The sequence below is a fragment of the Capricornis sumatraensis genome, chromosome 8 (assembly GCF_032405125.1).
Source record: "Capricornis sumatraensis isolate serow.1 chromosome 8, serow.2, whole genome shotgun sequence".
Classification (NCBI taxonomy): Eukaryota; Metazoa; Chordata; class Mammalia; order Artiodactyla; family Bovidae; genus Capricornis; species Capricornis sumatraensis.
The window spans coordinates 89,987,569-90,010,097 of NC_091076.1; the positions used below are offsets into that span (position 1 = coordinate 89,987,569).

General features: G+C 39.6%; 1 protein-coding gene across 1 annotated transcript in view; it reads right to left on the reverse strand.

Moving 5' to 3' along the window:
- The window catches only part of FBXL20 (F-box and leucine rich repeat protein 20), a 90,642-nt gene extending 71,866 nt beyond the window's left edge, over positions 1 to 18,776 (reverse strand). The window contains exon 1 of the mRNA XM_068977753.1: positions 18,691 to 18,776. Coding sequence (XP_068833854.1) covers positions 18,691 to 18,732 — 42 coding nt within the window. The 5' untranslated portion in view covers positions 18,733 to 18,776. The remainder of the gene's footprint in view (positions 1 to 18,690) is intronic.
- Between the last annotated feature and the right edge of the window lie 3,753 nt (positions 18,777 to 22,529).

Sequence of the window (22,529 nt, forward strand, 5' to 3'; positions counted from 1 at the left end):
AGTCATAAATGAGGTCCCGTGTGTACTTAGGGTTCATCATTAGATGTTTCCCTCATCTACCTAAGAGTATTCTTTTGTTTACTTAAGAGTTCTGAGGCCTTACTCTTCTGTTGATCCATCACAATTTTATATTTAGACATAAACAGAAAAACTATAATTTTAAGAAATGTTAAAAAAGTGGGGTATTCTGGTCTCCAGTGTCTGATGGGTAAGCACTTCTTCCTTCCTGCAATGGGCCCTTTAAAAGGCAGTCTCATTTAAAAATTTTGTGTCTGATTTCTTTCTCCTACATCAAACCTAACCAAGCATTTAATAAACAAAATTTTACTTTGTTCCAACACAGAATATTTACAAAAACTGATGATGTACTTGGCCACAAAGAAATAATTTCAAAAATCTGTTAACATGTAAGTCACTAATACACTTACATATAATGCAATAAAGTTACAAATGAACAACAAAATAGCCCCTCGAGATCAATATACCTGAGATTTTAAAATACAGACAGGAAATACCAAGAGTTGAGATTTGAACCCAGTTGATCTGGTTCCACTGTCTTGCTCAAACCCGAAAGTCCTAATTTATCAGGCTCCAAGACTGTTACCCAGTGTGGTGAAAGTGAAGCATTAGTCGCTCAGTCATGTCCGACTCTTTGCAACTGTAGCCTGCAAAGCTCCTCTGTGCATGGAATTCTCCAGGCAAGAATACTGAATATTCATTTGCCTGTAAAAGTAAATGTAAGAATACTAGCTATTCCTTCTCCAGGGGATCTTTCTGACCCAGGGACCAGACCCAGATCTCCCGCAAAGACAGATTCTTGACTGTGTGGGTCACCAGGGAAGTCCGTGGTACTCAGAAAAGCAAATTCACGGGCCCAGGTAATTTGCCAGTTTTCCAGGTAACTGTAAAGCAAACTGAAGTTTGAAAAACCACCTCTCTAAACCAAGGCTCTTAATCCTGGGGAAAAGCTTTGCTTTGGACTCATAATTTGGGATAATTCTTTAAGCCACCTTAAAAGGGTTTTCTACTGTGCAGCTCAAAGCATGCTAACTGGACACAAAAATGAATATACAAAAATCAACAACTTTATAGCTCCCTAATGGCAGTAAATTCTATCATTTCTACCTTTAATATATATCCAGGATTCAATTACTTCTTACATCTTCATCACAACCAACTTCATACGAGGTACCATTACTACTTTTCTCAATTACTCGAAGAACCTTTAATACCAGTTATATACTACTTCTCTATAAAGCCAGAGTGATCCTTTCAAAGCTTGAATATTCTTCTGCTCAAAAATCCCTATGACTTCCCTTGTTAGAATAGAAACCAAAGGACAAAATGGTCAGTAAGTCCATTTATGATCTGCCCTGCTCTCCCATCCTCCCAACCCTCACCTCTACTCTTAACTCACAACTCTCTGACCTCTTCCCTACCAGTTAACCAACCTCTCCATGATCTGGCCACAGTGACCGACCTGTTCACTCTGTTCCTAGAATATATCAAGAATACTCCCATCTTCTTTTTTGCATTCCTTTGCCTGTATCAATTTTCTCCACTGTTCCCTTAAGTCTGCTCAAATATTAACCACCAGCAAGCTCTTCCTTAACCATTCTATATAAAATATGAACCATGCCTAGCTCCCTTCCTTCCTCTTTTTCTTATCCCTCATTTCTGTCCATAATATTTATCAGCATCAGACACATTATGCATTTACTTTTTTATGTTTCATATCAATTTCCCTTCACTAAATTTTAAACTTTATTTAGGCAGGATTTTGTGTTCTGTTCACTTTTACACTCTCAGCATCTCTAACAATATCAAACACATAGAAAGTGCTCAAATATTTGTTGACTGAATTAATGATTAAAAAATGTTTAAAAAAACCCTTCCCTGGTGGCTCAGAGGTTAAAGCGTCTGCCTCCAATGCGGGAGAGCTAGGTTCGATCCCTGGGTCGGGAAGATCCCCTGGAGAAGGAAATGGCAATCCACTCCAGTATTCTTGCCTGGAGAATCCCATGGATTAAAAAAAAAAGAAAAGAAATGTAACCAAAAAAAATGCCCATTTGTAGTAACATCAAAAACAAGTATGCAAAAATAAAAAGAACAAAAACCATGTAAGATCTTAAAGGAAGAACTCCTTATCATATTCATAAATGAGAAGGAAATTATAATAAAGATATAAATTCCCTCAAATTAATATGTAAAGCCCATTAATTAAAACTGTGGTACTGGCAATAAAAAAGAGATGAAAGAACACAGTTCCAAAAAGGCCTTTGAATTCATTTAATTAGTTTTATGATAAAAATGGCACTTCAAAACTAGTGGGAGAAGATGAACTAAATCATGTTGGGACAACTGGCTATCAAAGTTCAGTTAATACTCTATCTTATAAAACAAACAGAAAACTCTACCTTATAAACAAGCTCCAGGTAGGTTAAAAACTACACTACATGGGATTGCAATGAGTCTGAGATGACTGAGCAACTAACACTTTCACTTTTCATCTTCATGGAAGAATATAAGGAAATCTTGAGATGTCATTCTCTAGTCACTAAGTTGTGTCCGACTCTTGTGACCCCATGGACTATAGCCCGCCAGGCTAGTCTGTCCATGGGATTTCCCAGGGAAGAATAATGGAGTGGGTTGCCATTTCCTTCTCAAAGGGCTCCTCCTGACCAAGGGAGTGAACAGGTGACTCCTGCACTGCAGGTGAATTCTTCACCACTGGGCCACCTGGGAAGCCCAATCTTGAGATAAGGGACACTTTCTCAAAATAAACACCAAGAGGAAACTGACAAGACTATTCAATGAAAACCTTTGCAAATACATGGGTACATAAAGGGTCAGTATCCAATACAAAGAATACCTAGAAAGAAAAAGAAAAAAAAAAGACACAATCTAATTTTCAAAATTTAACAGAGAATAAAATAAACAAGAAGAAAGAAAAATTTCTTTCTTATGGAAAAAATACAAGAGACCATTAAAACATGAAGATACTGAACTTCAGCAGTAATGAGGGAAATACAAAATACAATAAAACACAATTTTCCTTTTATCACTGAAAAATTTTAAAGTTGGGAAATATCACATGCTGGTGAAGATGTGGAGAAACAAGTTCACTTACATACTAGTGGCCAAAACATAAATTAAGAAGTCGGTTTGACAATATCTAATAAATATAATAATATATTCCCTATATGATTCTTCCCTATAAAACTCTCTTCCTGATACTTCACATAAAGGAACATATAAAAGAACATTCACTGTATTTGTGTTTGTAATGCAAAAGACAAAACCTAAAGGTCCATTAATAGCTAGCTAAACAAACTAGAATATCCATATAATGGATTATTATGTTGCTGTGAAAAGAAGTATATCTAACAGACTCAAAGACATATTGTAGTTAAATTTCCCCAAAGTCAAACACAGTATGAGGCTACTTACGTAACCATAAACACAGAAAACTAAGGCGGTAAAAGCACAGGAGGAAAAAAAAGTACAGAAAAAGGCTTTACAAGGACACTAGTCAAGTTCAAAACTGGTCCTTATCTCTCTTTTTGCTTCTCCTTTTTAAATGAATTTTTATTGAAGTATAGTTGATTTACTAATACAACATTGTGTTAGTCACTGCTATACACTGTAAAATGATTCATTATACATACACATGCATTTTTTTTTTTAATTCTTTTCCATTATGGTTTACCTCAGGATACTGAATATAGTTCTCTGTGGTATAAGTAATACTTGGTTGCTTATCTGCTCCTTATCTATAGAGGTGAAGAGGATCAGAATTAGGGGCAGTATAAGAAGGAATTATCATACTCAAAATGTCTTAGCTTTTAAATAAAAATTTATGCATGTATTTATATAAATTAAAACACTATAATTTTTTTTAACTTACTATAATTTTTTAAAAGAGAAAAAGCAAGGTTCTAAACCATATGTCCAACAATTTTGTTCATTCATAAAATGTGAACATGTCCATACGTAATAATACATACATACATTTATAAATTATTGAACCCATGTCTCTTGCATCTCCTGGACTGGCATGTGGGTTCATCACCACTGAGCTACTAGGGATTCCCTTTATAGTGAACAGTTAATTATAACTTAACTTCTCTTCCAAGAACAAATACTAAAGCAAAGGTGGCGCAGTGGTCAAGAATCCACCTGCTAATGCTGGAGACCCAAGAGACAAGGGTTCAATCCTTGGGTTGGAAGAAACCCTGGAGTAGGAAATGGCAACCCCCTGAAGTATTCTTGCCTGGGAAATCCCATGGACAGATGAGACTGGCACTCTACAGTCCATGGGGTCGCAGAAAGTCGGACACGATTTAGCACTCATGTGCACACACACACACACACCAGTCCCAAATTAAACCAAAGGCCTGTAACTTCTGTTTTGCAAAAACAGAAGTGGGCAGAAGAAAGACCCATCCCTGAAACACATTAAACTAAGAAACCTGAGGCTACTTTAGGACAACCAAAGCAGATAATGCTCAAGCTGACTTCGTCTAAAATAATGGTACACTTCAGAGACTGCCAGTCATTTAATCAGCCACAGTCCAACTTCAGCCGTAGCAAATAAAAGCTACAAGGTTTACTGAGCTTATTTTTGGTTGTTTTTTTGTTAGTCACTCAGTCGTGAACAACTCTTTGTGACCCCACGGACTGCAGCCCACCAGGCTCCTCTGTCCATGGGATTTCCTAGGCAAGAATACTGGAGTGGGCTGCCATTTCCTCCTCCAGGGGAATCTTCCTAACCCATGGATCGAACCCATGTCTCTTGCACCTCCTGCACTGGCAGGTGGGTTCTTTGCCACTAGCGCCACCAGGGAATTTTTGGTTAAATTATACGTAAGATTTAAATCTGATCATTTCCTTTCTAGCACCACTGGCATTAAGCAAAACAACTGCTTACAAAAACTATTTGGCTGGCTATGTACCTTCAACCTGAATGTGTATCCAGGCCTAATTTCACAAGAGAAAAACATTATTTCCAGTTAAGATAATGTGGAGCATATATATTTTCCCCTGGATCCCAGCCTAATGCTGAACTGAATCCTGTCATTTTCATTCTGTTAATTCATCTCTGAAATAATACTGTTACTAGAAATACTGACAAGTCATTTGACAACAGTCAGAATATGTAAAACCTAGAAAAATAAAGCTGGATCCTAGGTAGGTGTGTAGTACTCCAAGACTAGAAAGGTAATGTAATGAAATATCACGCATTTCATATGAACATGTATTTGATAGATGTTAGGAGGGGCTTTCCTGGTAGCTCAGCTGCAATGCAGGAGACCCCGGTTTGATTTCTGGGTTGGGAAGATCCCTTGGAGAAGGGATAGGCTACCCACCCCAGTATTCCTGGGCTTCCCTGGTGGCTCAACTGATAAAGAATCCCCCTCAGTGTGGGAGAACTGGGTTCGATCCCTGGGTTGGGAAGTTCCCCTGGAGAAGGGTCAGAAAGATCTTGGCCATAACTCCAAAACACCTTGCACTTTATGGATGGGATTATTTTTAACGCAATTTTCAAATTATTGAAATAAATAATTTAAACACTTTTTGTTTCTTAGTATTATTCCTGATATTACTCTTTTATTCCATTAAGCCTAGTTGATCTTTGACCTAGAAATGTACGTTTATTCATAAAATACTGTACCCTGAATTTTTATTATTTTTCACTCAACAGTGGTATATTGTTTATTACATAGGTATCTAAAAGGAATTTATGACTTGGTAGGGTTTATACAGAATATTTGTTCACAGTTGTTTAAGAGTTACTTAAGTTGGCTAGTAAACCAAAGAACAGGTTCAATGCCCACGCTTTTCAGTTCACATGAAATTAACTCTGCTCAATTCTTTGGCCACAAATTTAAGTGTTAATCAATCCTAACCAAACATCTTATAAATACCTGCTATGGATCAAAAGAGTAACTAACAATGGAGAAATTTTTCAAAACAACCCATTCTCAGTTGGCATGCCCTACAGGCACATATAGAAGACTTCAAGTCAACTGGATTAAAGTTCTGGCTTTTAAATACTTAGCTATTTAATGTAGAAAATGACAGCCTTTCAAAGCATCTGCTTTCTTCTCGATAAAACAGCAGAAAAATATCTTCTAACTACTACACGAGACTTTTTTCTAAGTTCAAATGAAATCATAAACGGGAACATGTTCTTTAATGTGTAAAACACTGTGTTAAGCTGTTACTTAAGATAGTTCAAAATATCTGTCCTACTGAAGGGAAGTTAGCAGGATGCCCTCCATATACAAGGGTCAGCATTTTTTAATCCTTTATAAATTCCTTAAAAATATTTATTATTTGCCTTAAAAACAAATGGAACTACTTACTATATAATGAATTCCTGGAACTACTGGTGGAAGTGTCATTTTCCTGTTATTAGTTTTCTATTTTTTAAAATGTATTAAAATTTTAATTGAAGGATAACTGCTTTACAGAATTTTGTTGTTCTCTGTCAAACATCAACATGAATCAGCCATAGGTATACGTATGTCCCCTTCCTCTTGAACCTCTCTCCCATCTCCCTCCCCATCCCACCCCTCTAGGTTGATACAGAGCCCTTGTCGGAGCTGCCTGAGACAAACAGCAAATTCCCTATCTATTTTACATATGGTAATGGAAGTTTCCCTGTTACTTTCTCCGTACAATCTCACCCTCTCCTCCCCTCTCCCTATGTCCACTCTTTTTCTAACCTTGATTAATTTCTGCTTAAACTTCTGAGAAACGTTCAGCTTTAGAAAAAAGCAGTTACTCTGACTAGCTCTCTCTTTAGTAATCCTACTGCTCTGTTTCCCAAGAAATAAAATTGTTTCTTCTAACTCTCCCACATAGCTAACACTGCCAGAACCCACTAAATTATTTTTCTCATGCAGTTTTCTTCCTATGTAGATTACAAACTCCCTGAGGAAGAGACGTTGCTTTGGAGCAGTTCTGCATTTCTAACACCTATCAGTATTTAACACATACTAATGCTAAATAAAATTTAAACAAAACAGAACTACCAACAGCATGCCCTGGTTTTCTAGACTGAGAATTTCTGCGCCCCAGACAAGGTCAGATTAGCTTTGTTGAGTTCCCAGATATATTTGTTCTTGGTAGTTTGAGAGGCTGTAGCGTGGTATGATAGTTTCGTTAGTATAACTGAATGTGTTTCAGTTGTAAAATGTACAAGTTGTAAAATAACCATATTTTAGGTGCTATACATTAGCTATTGCCCTTGCTTCTAGGGCTGAAACATCTAGGACAGGACAGAAACCTGAAATGAGCTATTGGTTTTATGATGGCAAATCCATGATATTTCCCTATGGAGTTCAAGTTGTAAATACAAATTAACTTTGTATTCTCTCAAGGGATTAGTATTGCACAAAAAACTGCACTGGTGAGTCTAAATGTCTAACTCAGATGGCTACTTATTTTTCTCTACTGTGCAATTCAGTTGCCATAAATTAAATCCAGTTTCATTTATTCCTCCTTAATGCTGTCCATTTAAGTCACGAAGTATTATTTTAGGGGCTTCCCTGGTGGCTCAGTGGTAAAGAATCCCTCTGCAAATGAAGGAGACACAGGTTCAACCTCTGGTCCAGGAAGATCCTATAGGCCAAGGAGCAACTAAGGAGCAACTAAGCCCGTGTGCCACAACTATCCAGCCTGTGCTCTAGAGCCCAGGAACCACAACTACTGAGTCACATCTACTGAAGCCTGCACATCACAACTAGAGAGTAGCCCCTGCTCGCTGCAACTAGAGAAAAGCTTGTGCAGCAATGAAGACCCAGTACAGCCGGAAAAAAAAAATTTTTTTTTTAAAGTAAGAGTTTTAGGTTTAATCTTTTTTGTTTCAACAGAGGTATAATGGGCATAAAACATTGTATTAATCCAGTTTGTAATAAGGTAGAGAAACAGATACTGGAAACCTTATTTAAGAGCTGTAAAGACAGAGAAGTAAGCAGTTTTCCCCAGTGTGCAGTGTGGGTTTACCGTAGTGCAAAGAGAAGGTCCCTTGAGTTCTTGACTTCTATATTTAGGCCAGATTTTTCTGTCTGGACCAGAAACTGATGTGCTCAGATGAAATTTATGTCATTTAGGGCCTTTAATGCCTTTTGAGGCAAATAATCTAGATACAATTATTCTTTCTTAAGGAATGTGTTAACCTCGGTAAAACTGCATATTTTGCTGTTGTGTAGATCTAGATTTGGGAAGCTGCTTTTGTATAACTCCAGTCAGCTGTGACTAAGAATACTGAATATTAAGTCCCTTATCTTCCTGAAGTTACCATTCATGATGTTAGGAAAGTTACATTATTAAATAAATGCTTCAACTTATTCAAGGACACTTCCAAAATATATCAGGTTTCCTTCCTACAAATGGGCTGCAGAAACAAGCTATGATGTGATTTTTGCAACGGAAGTGTCTTTACATGAAGGCATGTAAATAACTTTCAAAAAACTGATGAGTGTGGGGAAATGGTATTAGCAATGCAGTGCTCTTAAAAATAAATAAATAAATGCATCTCTACTTACTTTTCCATGTTCAGTCATGCCATAGCTTTATTTTCTACAAACCAGAAAAAGAAGAATGACCAGTTTCTTGAGTAAAAGCTGACTGTTTTAAATGTCAACTTACAATTTGGTTCCAGATTCTCATCTTAGGAGACATTTACCCACATCTGCCTAACAGTGAACACAATAATGGTTACAGTATAAACTCCATATAAACACCATCAAATTATTACTGATTAAACTTCATAGGTTCAACTACATTGATTAAAATTCATAGGTGTTCCAGTCCAATAAACCCAACGTATAAAATTGAATCAGATGAAAAGAAATCATTAGTTACGTTCTTTCCTTTATAATACTTTTTCCTTTAAATAGTGTATTCCTTTAAAGCATTTAAAACAATGATTTACAAAAAGTCTACTCAAAACCACTTTCACTCCAGAAAGTAATATAATAATAGGCATCATTTTTTGAGCCCTTATCATATAATAGATCATGTACAATGTTTGCTCAATGTTATAAAAACATCATAGAATTTAATCTTTATAATCCAGTGTGGTAGGTTTTGTACCCATTTTTTAGATATTGAAAATTTGAGACTTTGAGAGATTAAATGACCTGTCTTAGGTCATACAGGGCTTCCCATGTGGCTCAGTGGTAAAGAATGCGCTTGCTAATGCAGGAGACCCAGGTTTGATCTCTGGGTCAAGAAGATCCCCTGGAGGAGAAAACGGCAACCCACTCCAATAATCTTGCCTGGAGAATCCCATGGACAGAAGAGCCTGGTGAGACACAGTTCACAGGGTCACAGAGTCAGACACAACTGAGCAACCAAGCACACATGCACACTAAGGTCATACAGATGGTAAATGGCAAAGCCAGGGTACAAACTCAGACTTCAAAGCTAATGCTTTTAAATAAGTTCTCTTTATAGAAATATATAAATTCCAAAAATATTAAAAACTGAATCATAACACACTAAACTCCAGGATATCATGCAATCATACCTATTCCTCACTCCTTGGCAAAAATCATTCAGAGAGGTATAACATATCTGACGCTATTAAAGTGCTGCACTCAATATGTCAGCAAATTTGGAAAACTCAGCAATGGCCACATGACTGGAAAAGGTCAATCCTTACCCCAATTCCCAAGAAGGGCAGTACTAAAGAATGTTCAAACCACTGGACAATTACACTCATTTCCTCTGCTAGTAAGGTTAAGCTCAAAATCCTCCAGGTAGGCTTCAGCATTATGTGAACTGAGAACTTTCAGATTTTCAAGCTGGGTTTAGAAAAGGCACAGGAACCAGAGATCAAATTGCCAACATTCACTGAATCATACAGAAAGCAAGAGAATTCCACAAAAACATCTACCTCTGTTTCACTGACTACACTAAAGCCTTTGACTGTGTAGATCATAACAAACTGTGGAAAACTCTTGAAGAGATGGGAATACCAGACCATCTTACCTGTCTCCTGAGAAACCTGTATGCGGGTCAAGAAGCAACAGTTAGAATCCTGTATGGAACAACTAACTGGTTCAGGATTGAGAAAGGAGTACAACAAGGCCGTTTATTGTCATCCTATAACTTATATGCAGAGCACATCATGCAAAATGCTGGGCTGGATGAAGCACAAACAAGCTGGAATCAAGACTGCCGGGAGAAATATCAACCTCAGATATGCAGATGATACCACTCTTAATGGCAGAAAGCAAAAAGGAACTAGAGTCTCTTGATTAGGGTGAAGGAGGAGAGTGAAAAAATCAGCTTAAAACTGAACATTCAAAAAACTAAGATCATGCCATCTGGTCCCATCACTTTACGGTAAATAGAAGGGGAAGAGGTAGAAGCAGCAACAGACTTCCTCTTCTTAGGCTATAAAATCACTGTGGATAGTGACTGCAGCCATGACATTAGAAGATGATTGCTTCTTGGCAGGAAAGCTATGACAAACCCAGACAGTGTGTTAAAAAGCAAAGGCATCACTTTGCAGACAAAGGTCCATATAGTCAAGGCTATGATCTTTCCAGTAGTCATGTACGGATGTGAAAGCCGGACAATAAAGAAGGCAGAGCGACAAAGAGTTGATGCTTTCGAACTGTGGTGCTAGAGAAGACTCTTGAGAGTCCCTTGGAAAACAAGGAGATCAAACCAGTCAATCTTAAAGGAAATCAATCCTGAACACTCTTTGGAAGGACTAATGCTAAAGCTGAAGCTTCAATACTTTGGCCACCTGATGCACACAGCAGAGTCATTGGAAAAGACCCTGAAAATGGGAAAGATTGAAGGCTAAAGGAGAAGAGGGCAACAGAGGATGAGATGGTTGGATGGTCTACCGATTCACTGGACATGAACTTGGACAAACTCCGGGAAATGGAGTCGGACAAGACTTGGCGACTGAACAACCACCATATCTGTAAACAGATATACACGTATAGGTTCAGAGGGGCTTCCCTGGTGACTCAGTGGTAAAGAATCCACCTGCCAATGCAGGAGGCACACGTTTGATCCCTGATCTGAGAAGACCCCACATGCTGCAGAGCAACCAAGCTCCAGTGACATAACTATTAAGCCTGTGCTCTAGTCTCAGTTCAGTTCAGTCGCTCAGTCGTGTCTGACTCTTTGTGACCCCATGAATCGCAGCACGCCAGGCCTCCCTGTCCATCACCAACTCCAGGAGTTCACCCAAACTCATGTGCATCGAGTCGATGATGCCATCCAGCCATCTCATCCTCTGTCATCCCCTCCTCCTCCTAGAGTCTAGGAGCCGCAACTACTGAGCCCATGTGCTGAGACTGCTGAAGCCCATGCTCTAAAGTCCATGCTCCATGGCAAGAGAAGCCACTGCAATGAGAAGCCCACACTGCAACTGAAGAGTAGCCCCTGCTGGCCTCAACTAGAGAAAAGCCCACGTAGCAACAAAGACTCAGCACAGCCAAAAATGAAATAAAGTGTACATAAAATAAAGAATATTTATATATAGTAGTATTTAATAAATAAATAAATATAGGGGCAGGTCACAAAGGCTGTTTTGTGTTTACTGTAATAGAAACAAATGTTAAGAACACTGGCAATAAACTGAATATCTAATCTCCAACTCACAGCAACCTGGGGGACTTATTTAGAGAGAATCATATGATCTCCATGCTGGAAGGAACCTTAGAATTTAGACAATGGAGGTACAGAGACAATCTACCCTCAGGCACACAGATACACATGTATATGTGTATATAAAATACTTATGCATGTGTTTCCTAGTTAAGAAATTATTCCTTTCTATAAAACCCTAAAGATGTCATCTTAATGTTTTCATTCTCTCCTTACTCAAATTAATTTCAAAATTAGAACGTTAAAATATATAGATGATATGGCTCAAAAAATAAGATGACAAAAAAAGGATAACATATTCCAACAGAGAACTGTAGCTAACTAACATTTATACTTAACATTACATTGTTAATTTTCAAGGAACTGTAAATCTCTTCTCTTTTTCTTCACCCCACCCATCTGAACGAAGCAAAAAAAAGACAAAAAATAAAAAAAATCTGGCTCTTTGTTGGTAACTGCAATTCAGAATAAAAGCAGTTGGCAATGATCTTCCCTAGAGGGAAGCATAAGATAAGAGGTATTCTACATTTAAAAGCCTGCCCTAATCTAGAAATTTTACTGCTTTCTTTTTGCCTGTCCTTCCTGTCACATAAATTCTTTCATTTTGCATACAGTAAAACTCAAAGCCACTCAGAATAGCCATGCTGCTGCTAAGTCACTTCAGTCATGTCCGACTCTATGTGACCCCATAGACAGCAGCCCACCAGGATCCTCTGTCCTTGGGATTCTCCAGGCAAGAATACTGGAGGTGGGTTGCCATTTCCTTCTCCAAGAATAGCCATAGACTTCCCTGGTGGCTCAGACGGTAAAGCATCCACCTACAATGCAAACCTGGGTTCAATCCCTAGGTCAGGAAGATCCTCTGGAGAACGAAATGGGAACCCACTCCAGTACTCTTGTCTGGAAAATCCCACGGATGGAAGGGCCTGGTAGGCTACAGTCTGTGGGGTCGCAAAGAGTCGGACGTGAGAGCGACTTCACCTTACCTTACCTTATGGCATATTCTTACTATTGCAAATTACAAGTAAGAAACTGAGAATGCTTTTCCATTTTTTACTTTTAAGTGATTGTGAAATTATATCTGCCTGCATACTTCGGTTGATCAGAAAGTTTCATTCATCAGCAAATATCATAACAGGCGGTATATCTGATAATATAAAACTGGGCAGGCATTTGATATATTGCCTATCTTCACCTCCTTGTTATTAGATATGACTTGTGTCTTAGCACCAAAGTAATGCATAAGATCAATATACTATTTACTTTCACAGTGTTCTATTTCCCTTTTTTAGTTTTTACTAGAAACTCCTGGGATCAAGGACAAAAATGACAGAAAACACAGCCAATATCTGTTTCATAACTGACTAAATCCTTGTCTACCATGTTTTACAAATAGGTGACTTTTACTTCATAGAAACTTAAAAGACAGCAAAATGGATTAAATTAATTATATTTCCACCTGATTACAACTGTCAAATATGAGGCTTAATAAAGACAACAAAATACCATAAAATCAAATTAGAGGAAATAGGATTAGGGAATAAAGAGATTACTTACCTATAGCTTTAAATCACATGCCTGCTAAATAGTTATTCGGTATGTGCTGAAAATAACTAGCCAGCAGTGCCACTCTTTTAACAGAAATAGTCTTCAAGAGCTAATGCAAATCTGTTTTGGATTTATTGCATTTAAATACATATATTTTTTAACGTTATATAATTAAGCAACATGAATCAAGCACAAATACTACTGCGTAGTTCAATACCACCACCTACTGTTAGTGACTATTATTAAGTTAAAATCTTTTTATCAAATGGGTCCCAGTGCATTAAGATATAAAACCACCAGTTGGAAAAAAAACAAACCACAGTTGGATGTCTTCATTTTTCTGAGGTGATTTTTGGGTGGGGGTCTGATCTAAGAATTTATGAATTCTGGGATATTAACTAGGAGAACAGTGTAAAGGCAACTCTGCACAAGCAGCTAAATTTGGTCAGTTTAAGGGCATTCTTTCTTTTTCCTCCCTCCCTTGGATTTTCCTAGTGTAACGGAATATTTTATTTTGGACATCTAAAAATACCCTTGCAAAACCACAGTACTAGTTAGATTACTGAAATTTTTAATTTAGTTTCCAATCTGTCACCAGTTGAGAAACAGTAATCTAAGGGCTAGGAATAAAAAAAAGTACCCATTAATCTGCAAAAAAAATGATACCAAAATTTGAAAAGATACAACTCTGAAGATGAAAATAGAAAGATTTTTAAAATTAAGATTAAAAAACAACACCAACAGCTAAAAACTGACAAATGGCCTAGAACATGAAGACATGACTTTAAAAGTATGGATACTTCTAATAGAAATACTGCTTTAATGAATGAAAATCTTCACTGTAGAAACAGATTACATCTTATAATGTAGGACTTAAATATCAACTATACATTTTGTAAAGTTTCTGCCAAGTTAAAAAAATTTAATGACTTAATGGATTAAGCATAATTTCCAGTACCTAGCAATGGCAACCCACTCCAGTACTCTTGCCTGGAAAATCCCATGGACGGAGGAGCCTGGTGGGCTGTAGTCCATGGGGTCGCTAGGAGTCGGACATGACTGAACGACTTCACTTTCACTTTTCACTTTCATGCATTGGAGAAGGAAATGGCAAGCCACTCCAGTGTTCTTGCCTGGAGAATCCCAGGGATAGGGGAGCCTGGTGGGCTGCCGTCTATGGGGTCGCACAGTGTCAGACACAACTGAAGCGACTTAGCAGCAGCAGCCAGTACCTAGCTGTTTATCTTCTGTATACTGTAGCAAGATACAAACATATGTTTATTTTTAAGTAACGAGTGAACACAATGTAAGTACATGACACAATGTACTGCGCTTTCAAAAGCACCTATGATTGTAAAATAAAGAAACATCAGTAACACTATTCGAAAAAGAACAGATTGTCTGAATGAGCCTAAAAAGAACACTTCTAATTTTGATTTTCTATAGTAATGTTAGGTAATAGGTAATTGCTTTCAAACTCATCTCTAAAGTGTTAAAAACAAAATTCCTTACTTTTACTAGTTCTCCTCCCATTCATTGCAAGGCCTTTCAAATAGAGTGAAACAAGTGACTCTCACCCACTGGAAAATATATATAACATTTTCCACATGTACCAATTTGGAAAATACGGTTATTTACTATGCAGAATGTTCTTTAGATTAGAAGATAAAACCTTAAGGGAAAAAAGGGTCATTACTGCAGTCTTAACTAAACTGTGTGACTGAGCCTACAAACTTTAACAAATACTGGAGTGGCTATTTCAGAAGAAATGACCAAGGTCAGCTTTTAATAAAAAATTAGATTCACAGGATCTGGAATAAAAGGAACCTCAGTAATTGATTTTAACTTCTTTTTCTTACAGAGGAGGTAAATGACCAAACCAGAGAAGTGAAAAGAGATGACCAATGCTATAGTCAGTTGGTTGACAAAAATCAAGATTAACTAAATCAAGTTCTGGTAACTCCCAATGCAGTATGTACTTTCTACCACAAAACAGTTTATGATTTTTCTTATTTTGGACAAAATGAAGTAAAATGAAGCAGGTAAAGAAATATTACAACCTAATCAAGCAAACTTCAGTATTATAGATTTATCAGAGCAGCAGCGATGTGTAATGAAAAAAAATAAAATAATGCCCAGTGTTTCAAAATACCCAAACTGGAACTTATCACTTCCTAACTATGTGACTCTTAACTTCTCTAGGCACTGATTAAATTGAAAAATAGTATGAGAATGTCAGTGAATGTTACTACTATACTTTTCTTAGGTTATACTTTTTAATAAATCCAAATAAGACAGTATTTTCCTCCAATAGTACTACATTCTTATAATGGAGCTAAGTAAGAGTATGATAAAGTGGAGAGGCTTAACTGAAAAAAATCTAAACTTGGATTCAAGGGCTAGCCAGACACGTGTCTGTCATTAATGTCACTATGTTAAGATAGTACTAGTTACAGTACTTAAAATGAAGGACAGCTATATTATCTCAATAGCAAAAGCAAAATAAAACATGCTGGATAAAGAACTTTAGAAAAGCTCTTTTTCACATTTTATGAGCTTGTATGCTATGTAATGCTAAAAACAGACCAGAATGATAGAGTGGAGTAAAAAAAATGCAGATTGGAATCTTGGCTTCCCAATGTACTAGCTGTGCAACTTGAATACTTGTCAGGCCCTAGCTTTCCTCAAAATAGAATTGTGAAAATTAGAAGTAACAGAGGTAAAAACATCTAGCTCAGTGCACCTGACATACAGGATACACTGAACAATCATTTTTAAATTTGAAAGGAAATTATCAAAAGTTGCCACAAAACAAAGTGTACTACAAGTAACATACATACAAGTATTTGAATGAGTTTCAATTAAAAGACTAAAACAATTTAGCATATATTATTTTAACTTATAAGGGTTATTACTGTGTTGACCTAATGCCAAAGTGACACAACAAAAACAATTTTCACATCTGCATGTTTTTTCTAAACTCTTTTATCCAACAGTCATCTACTTGGCTATTTCACAGGATGCTATATAGATGCCTAATAGGTACTCTTCTCCCCTGATTTAACTTAAAAAAATATTTTGTTTTGCTTTTTACTGTTCTGAGTGTGAGATTTAAAGTGTGTGGCCGGCACTTACAACACCCAAAAGCATAATACACAAAAATATTCCTTATAAAAAGACTTCAAATAATTAAACAAAAAAGTTTTAGTTATCCCCCCCAAAAAAGTGGCCAAGCAAAAGAAAATAATCTTTCATGTTTTGTATTAACCATAGCTAAGTTGAAATTAGTTGTTATATATTTGCTACAGACATTACCTACACTCAGAAAAATCCTCAAAGCTACCTACTTACAATCATAAATTATCAGTCTTTTAAAAACCTTCTGAGATTTTGAGAATTAAAAAAATGTGATGTAAATTTTTAGATATTGAAAGCCTGTTTATCTTATCTACATCTTTTATCCACTGAAAGTAAATATTTTAAATGTTTTCAATGAATTAGCAATAAGTGTATTATTTCATGAAAGACCAAATAGTTTATGGTTTTATTACTTGTGAATTAGGTCATTAAGGGGTACATGATTTTAAAAAATACTCAGATAATGAAACTCATTAACAGGTATCATTTGCAGTCCCTTCTCATTTGTATTCCAGCATGAACACTTACATGGGGTCATGAAAAATCAGATACAGACTTGGAGAATGAACAACAACAAAAATTAACACTTAACATCACAGTAAGAGTAGCTTTTTGTTTACAAATAAATATTTTAATCACAAACACTGTAGGAGTGGTGTTCCCTCCCTCATTCATATTGTTCTTCTCAGACATTTTCAGAAAACTCTGGTTCCCAGTTAATACCAATCAACACAAACAGATATGCTTAATAAAGCAATACATTTTATTATTTTAGAACCACCAGTATAGATAAACTACAAATTAAAATATAAGTATAAAAACAGGATATAGTGGTACAATTTTAAAGCACAAACTACAAAAGAACTCTTTCCAACAATTACTCACACAACCTAAAAGTGAATAGCAAAATGATAAAGAGCTGACTGCAATGGCAAAAGGCTATCTCCACTCAATTCTTCGGTATTTGGGTTTCCCTTTGAAGATTTCTGTTAACTGTTAAATGTCTATTTGGTAATTCTAACGACAGTCTGGACTTTCAGAGTAGTACTGAATATGAAACCATCATAAATTAAGCTTTCTGGGTCTCTCTACATCAGGGCAACATAAAGTTCTATTAAACACAAACATAAACTACTTGATTTTCTCCACTCCTGGCGCTGTAGTAACGTTGTAGCTCTGAATTTAAACTCTCCCCAAACACTTCCTGTCTTGACCTTTGTGGGTATTTTCTCCATAAGCATAAAAAGAGATCAAGGAAAAGATTAAACTGAAGACCCTTAGGTAGCGATTTCATCCTCTACGCTTAGTTTGCAAGTTTCCTGAAACTTTTGTCTGTCTTACAATTTCATCCTTCGAATGAAAATGAAGAAAAACATCAAGTGAGATGTACACTGAATGTGAGTGATTCCAGGTCAGCCTGATTCTCTGTCCAAAAAGGCCAGGTAACATTTACTCTTCTTGCTCTTGTTTCTCTTTCTTGTCCACTCAACAAACCTTCCCGGATATTACTATACTATAGTAATTCACCTGTAGTTACAATACTTCACTTCCCAAAGGAATCATTTCCCAACACTGCCTACTCCCTAGAGACACTTTCAGCTGTTTTATTTCTTCATCCATTCCATAATTCCATTACTATAAACCTCTCTTGTCAGAGGAAAAGTTCTCAGAGACAAAGGGACTTGAAAGGATTTTCTTAAGTCTCTCAGACCTTCGTCCCAATCTCAAAGCCTGTACACATCTAAGAGTTCCCAGAAACAATGAGCTACAGAAGTAGGGACCACACGGGAAAGAAGAGGAAGTACCAGAACAATACCCAGACCACACAGCACCGAAAACCCGTGGACGTTTCTATCATCTCAGTCTACCACCCCTACTCCCCTAGTTTAACCAGTGTCTCAAACTCAGAGAAAAAGTCCTGGGCCCTTAATTTCCCCCTCGCTTCAAGAATAAAGTGGCAGAAAGAAAGGAAACGAGGTCCCTCCGGTCGATCGCAGCTGTGATGCTTTTTCTGCCGGGTGAAGGGAGGCAAGCCAAGGGTTGTGTGAAGAAAGGAAAGCTGAATGATACTGGGGGGAGGGGGAATTAGGGCGCCAGAGCTAATCCCCCGTCGGAGCCCGCGAGTAGAAGACGCAGGAGGCGACCAGCCGGGAGGACAAGGGAAGCCGGGCTGCACTGAGCTTTTGGGTGGCGAGAAACGGGAGAGAAGTGTGGCAGCCCCAGAGGCCAGTGGGTGACGGCGCCAGGCGAGAAAGGAGATTCGGTGCGGAGCGAATTTTCCGGGGCCTGAGAGCGCAAATAGTCTTCCTCACGGGACCCTAGCACCCGTCCCCCGCCACCCCCGCCCCAAGCGCACACCTCAAACCTGCTCTTGGTCACTCCGTTCACGTCCCTCCTCATGGGGCCGGCGGGTGCGGCCGGGGCCGGGCGCTGCGGCGTGCAAGACTGGGGGCCCCGGGCAGGCCCCGGAGTTCCGGTACCGAGACGAGGCAGAGGACCAGCGGGATGGGGCCGTCGGCGGGGAGGAGAGACCTCTCGACTCCAGCAGGGCCTCCTCCTCCTCCTCCCGCTGTAGTGGCGACGACTGCTCGTCGCTAGCTCTTCTCTCTTCTCAGCCTCAACTTCAACCCAAAACAAAAACACTCCCCACCTGCCAGCAACGCCGCTCCTCATTGGGCAGAGCCGCCCGGGCCTCGGAACAGCGTGGGGAGGGGGAGGAGGAGGAGCGCGCCGCGGCGCAGGACCACCCCTCCCCCATCCCCGGGCAGAGCCCGCGGCCGTCAGCCCAAGAGCTACGGGAGCGCGGCGGCGGTGGCGGCGGCGGTGGCGGCGGCGCGAGCCCGCTCTCGCCTCCAAGGCAGACAAGCCCACCGCGAGAAGGAGAGGCAGGGAAGTGCCTATGTGTCTGTGTGTATTTGTCTATGGGAGGGGCTGTGGGGCGGGTGCGAGTGCGCGCGTGCTCGCCGACCGGTGAGAGAGAAGAAAGCAGGACAACTGCACACAGCACCCGAGCCCCCACCTCTCCCCTTCGCGACAGACAGCACGCACCAACCCACCAAGCACTTGAGCTGTCTGTCTTGTCTTCCCAGCCCCTTAAGTCTTGTCGCTTCCCAGTAGCCCGTGTTGGTACACATGTCCTTCCCAGCCACCCAGCTCCCTTCCCCTATCACTCACTGTCGCCTTGAACCCAAAGTGTAGCAGGCGGTCCCTGCTCGGAGCCATTTTCCTCCTTTCTGGTAGTTTCTAGATTGGGGCAGTGCTGCTGCTGCTGCTGCTTTCGCCGCCGCCGCTGTTGCCGCCGCTGCTGCCGTCTCCCCCGCCTCCGTGGATTGCATTACCGGGTGTTGCAGTGAGGCTTGGGGGGCCGCTGTGGGGCGTGGATCTCCCTGTGCATGGATTCGGGGGCACAGTTGCGTTGCCGTCTGCTCTGGGGACGAGCAGCGAGGCCGCACCTCGTGCCTTGTGGTCAGGGGATGCAGTGCAGAAGCTGGACGACCATTTCTTTAGCTGGGGGAGGGGCGCGCTTTGGTGGAAGTGGGGGCGGGTGAGACAGAAAGGCCTTGGCTTCCCCCGCCCCTCCGCCGCCCGACCGCCGCTGGCACCCAATGGGCTCTAGCGCTTACCCGCCCTCCAATCAGCGCTCTGGTTGGTGAGAGCCTGATCCTGACGCCACTTTGGCGGGAGAAACAAGCGTGTCTGAACGAGTAGGCGGTGCGGTGCGGTGCGGCGCGGGGCGGGGTTGGGGGGCGGGGTTGGGGGGTGGGGGGAGCGTGGGACGGACACCTTGCCCAGTGGTTAACATTCTCTCTTTCCATAGAAGCTGGATTGTGTCATGGTATGTCATAGTATACTTTAGCAATTCCAGGTCTCGAAACTTATGATCTAATTTCTATGAAATAAGGAATGTTTACTTTTAGAGCGGAAAACCACAGAATTATATCCCAAAGATAAAATATTAGAAACTATATCACAAATTCTAGCAGTCCTGGCTGGACCACTTCTAATTGTATTCCGAAGTAGATGATTTTGTTTTCCTACCACTTTTCCTTTGCACTTTCAGTGACTGGCTTATTATGAATGTCTGATTTAAGAGATGAGCTTACTTTAAGAACAAGCGCAGAGATCTTTTCAACGGGCACATTTTACCTGAAAGGCTTATCCTTCCAAGCACTTTTTTAAAATTAACTGTTTTTTTTTTTTAAATCTTAGAAAGGACTTCCTAAGCAAGGAAACCAGCTTCAGAAACTTATTCTCAAGCTCAGACACCCAGGTCTCGATATTACAGCCTCCTCCTGTCCCAGACACTGTTAATGTTACTGCTTCACGTCCATCAAATAAAAACCACCTTATGGTTGCATCTCATCTTAGAGCCTCGAAGAAGGCAATGGCACCCCACTCCAGTACTCTTGCCTGGAAAATCCCATGGACGGAGGAACCTGGTGGGCTGCAATCCATGGGGTCGCTAAGAGTCGGACACACTGAGCGACTTCACTTTCACTTCTCACTTTCATGCACTGGAGAAGGAAATGGCAAGCCACTCCAGTGTTCTTGCCTGGAGAATCCCAGGGACAGGGGAGCCTGGTGGGCTGCCGTCTATGGGGTCGCACTGAGTCGGACACGACTGAAGCGACTTAGCAGCAGCAGCATCTTAGAGCAGTTTTCTAAGAACTACTGATGAATTTGGTGACAGAGGCCTGCAAAAGATAATAAAAGTGGCTTGAGCAAGATAAGTCAGATGAAAACTTCCACAGGTTTTTCTCTAATTTCAATTATCCTTTCCAGTTAACCCATTATCAAGTACTACTCAGGAGACTTTTTTACTTTGTTAAATTTTTTTGATTGGATTTTTTAAAAGCTGAATAAACAAAAGCATTCAAAAGTTAAAATTTTATTACACATACGCATGATGCTTTTTATCAAAGAAATTTATTTGCATGTAAATAAACACATTTTTGTAATGTTTTGGGAAAAAAATCCCACAGATTTTTGTCTACTTTCAAAAAATGAAAAACCCCAAAAGTATTTACAGAACGGCCATATGCACAGAAAATCAAATTTGAAAGTTTTTTTAGAAAAGACCCTCCCCAACTGCTCCTGATGTACATTTTAAAAACGCAAAATTTAAAGCTCAGTTTTTCTACAACTGAGCATGTTTCCCAACCTAGCTTCTGAGATGTTAGGTACTTCCTACCCCTCAAAAAAACTTTAAGGGTAGAAATAAAGAGGGAGGGAGATTTAGGAACAAAAGTTTAAAAAAATGAGACTGCCAAGGGATTGTGAATGAGTTTCCTATACTGGAATCTGCTTTAAGTGACTCAACTGGATACTATGACTCACTGGCTCTCTGGAAGGTTTCTTTTCAGAATTCATGATAGTGCTGCCCTGTATTTTCAGACCTAGGCCTTAAGGAAAATCCTTCCAAGAGCCACCAACCTCAAGCCTAGTTTTGGCAATTATATCCTGTTTCATTTCATGCCTCCCCCCATACTTATTTTAAAAGAAACTGATTTTTTGAACCTGGAATCTTCATGTACATCAGAGCAGATTTTGACCAAGAACCCCTAACATGAAGCCAAAAGACAAGAGGAATCAGGTCAAACTAAGAATACATAAGACACCAGCAGCAGAAGATAGGTAGAAGTTGACTTCATGTCCTTGTCGTCTTTTGAAACAGAAGAATGAGTACACCTAGACAGGAGGGAGGTGTCCCAGGCTTGGTTTATTCTGCCTCTTCTCCTCCACCCTGTGGAGAAATGCAGTGCTCCCTGGTTCTCAGGCAGGGTGAAGCAGTTTAGCCCCGGCTCCCTGTTAAGCAAGTTCAGATGCTGGGTCAGTGTGTGGGGTGTGCCCATCGACAATTCAGGGGCTTATCCTTCATCCAGATCCTAACTCGGAATTCTTTGATCTGGGATGAAGACAGAAAGAGAGAAAAAGCTTCCCAGTTTACTCATTTTGGTATTTGTTGGCTCTACTTGGGGGAGCTGAGCCCCTGATATTATGCAGTACATTCCCCATACTTTCCCCACCCAAACTTAAAACCATTTTAACTTTTTTTTTTTTCCTGCAGAAACCAATGGGATAAGATTCCAAACTAGGTGAGAAACTTGTGAGAAATCCAACCTGGTTGTATGTCTGAGAGGCTGCTACTGTATCAGCATCACAAGATAAAGCACTCTGGTATCACCTTGCCCATGTCC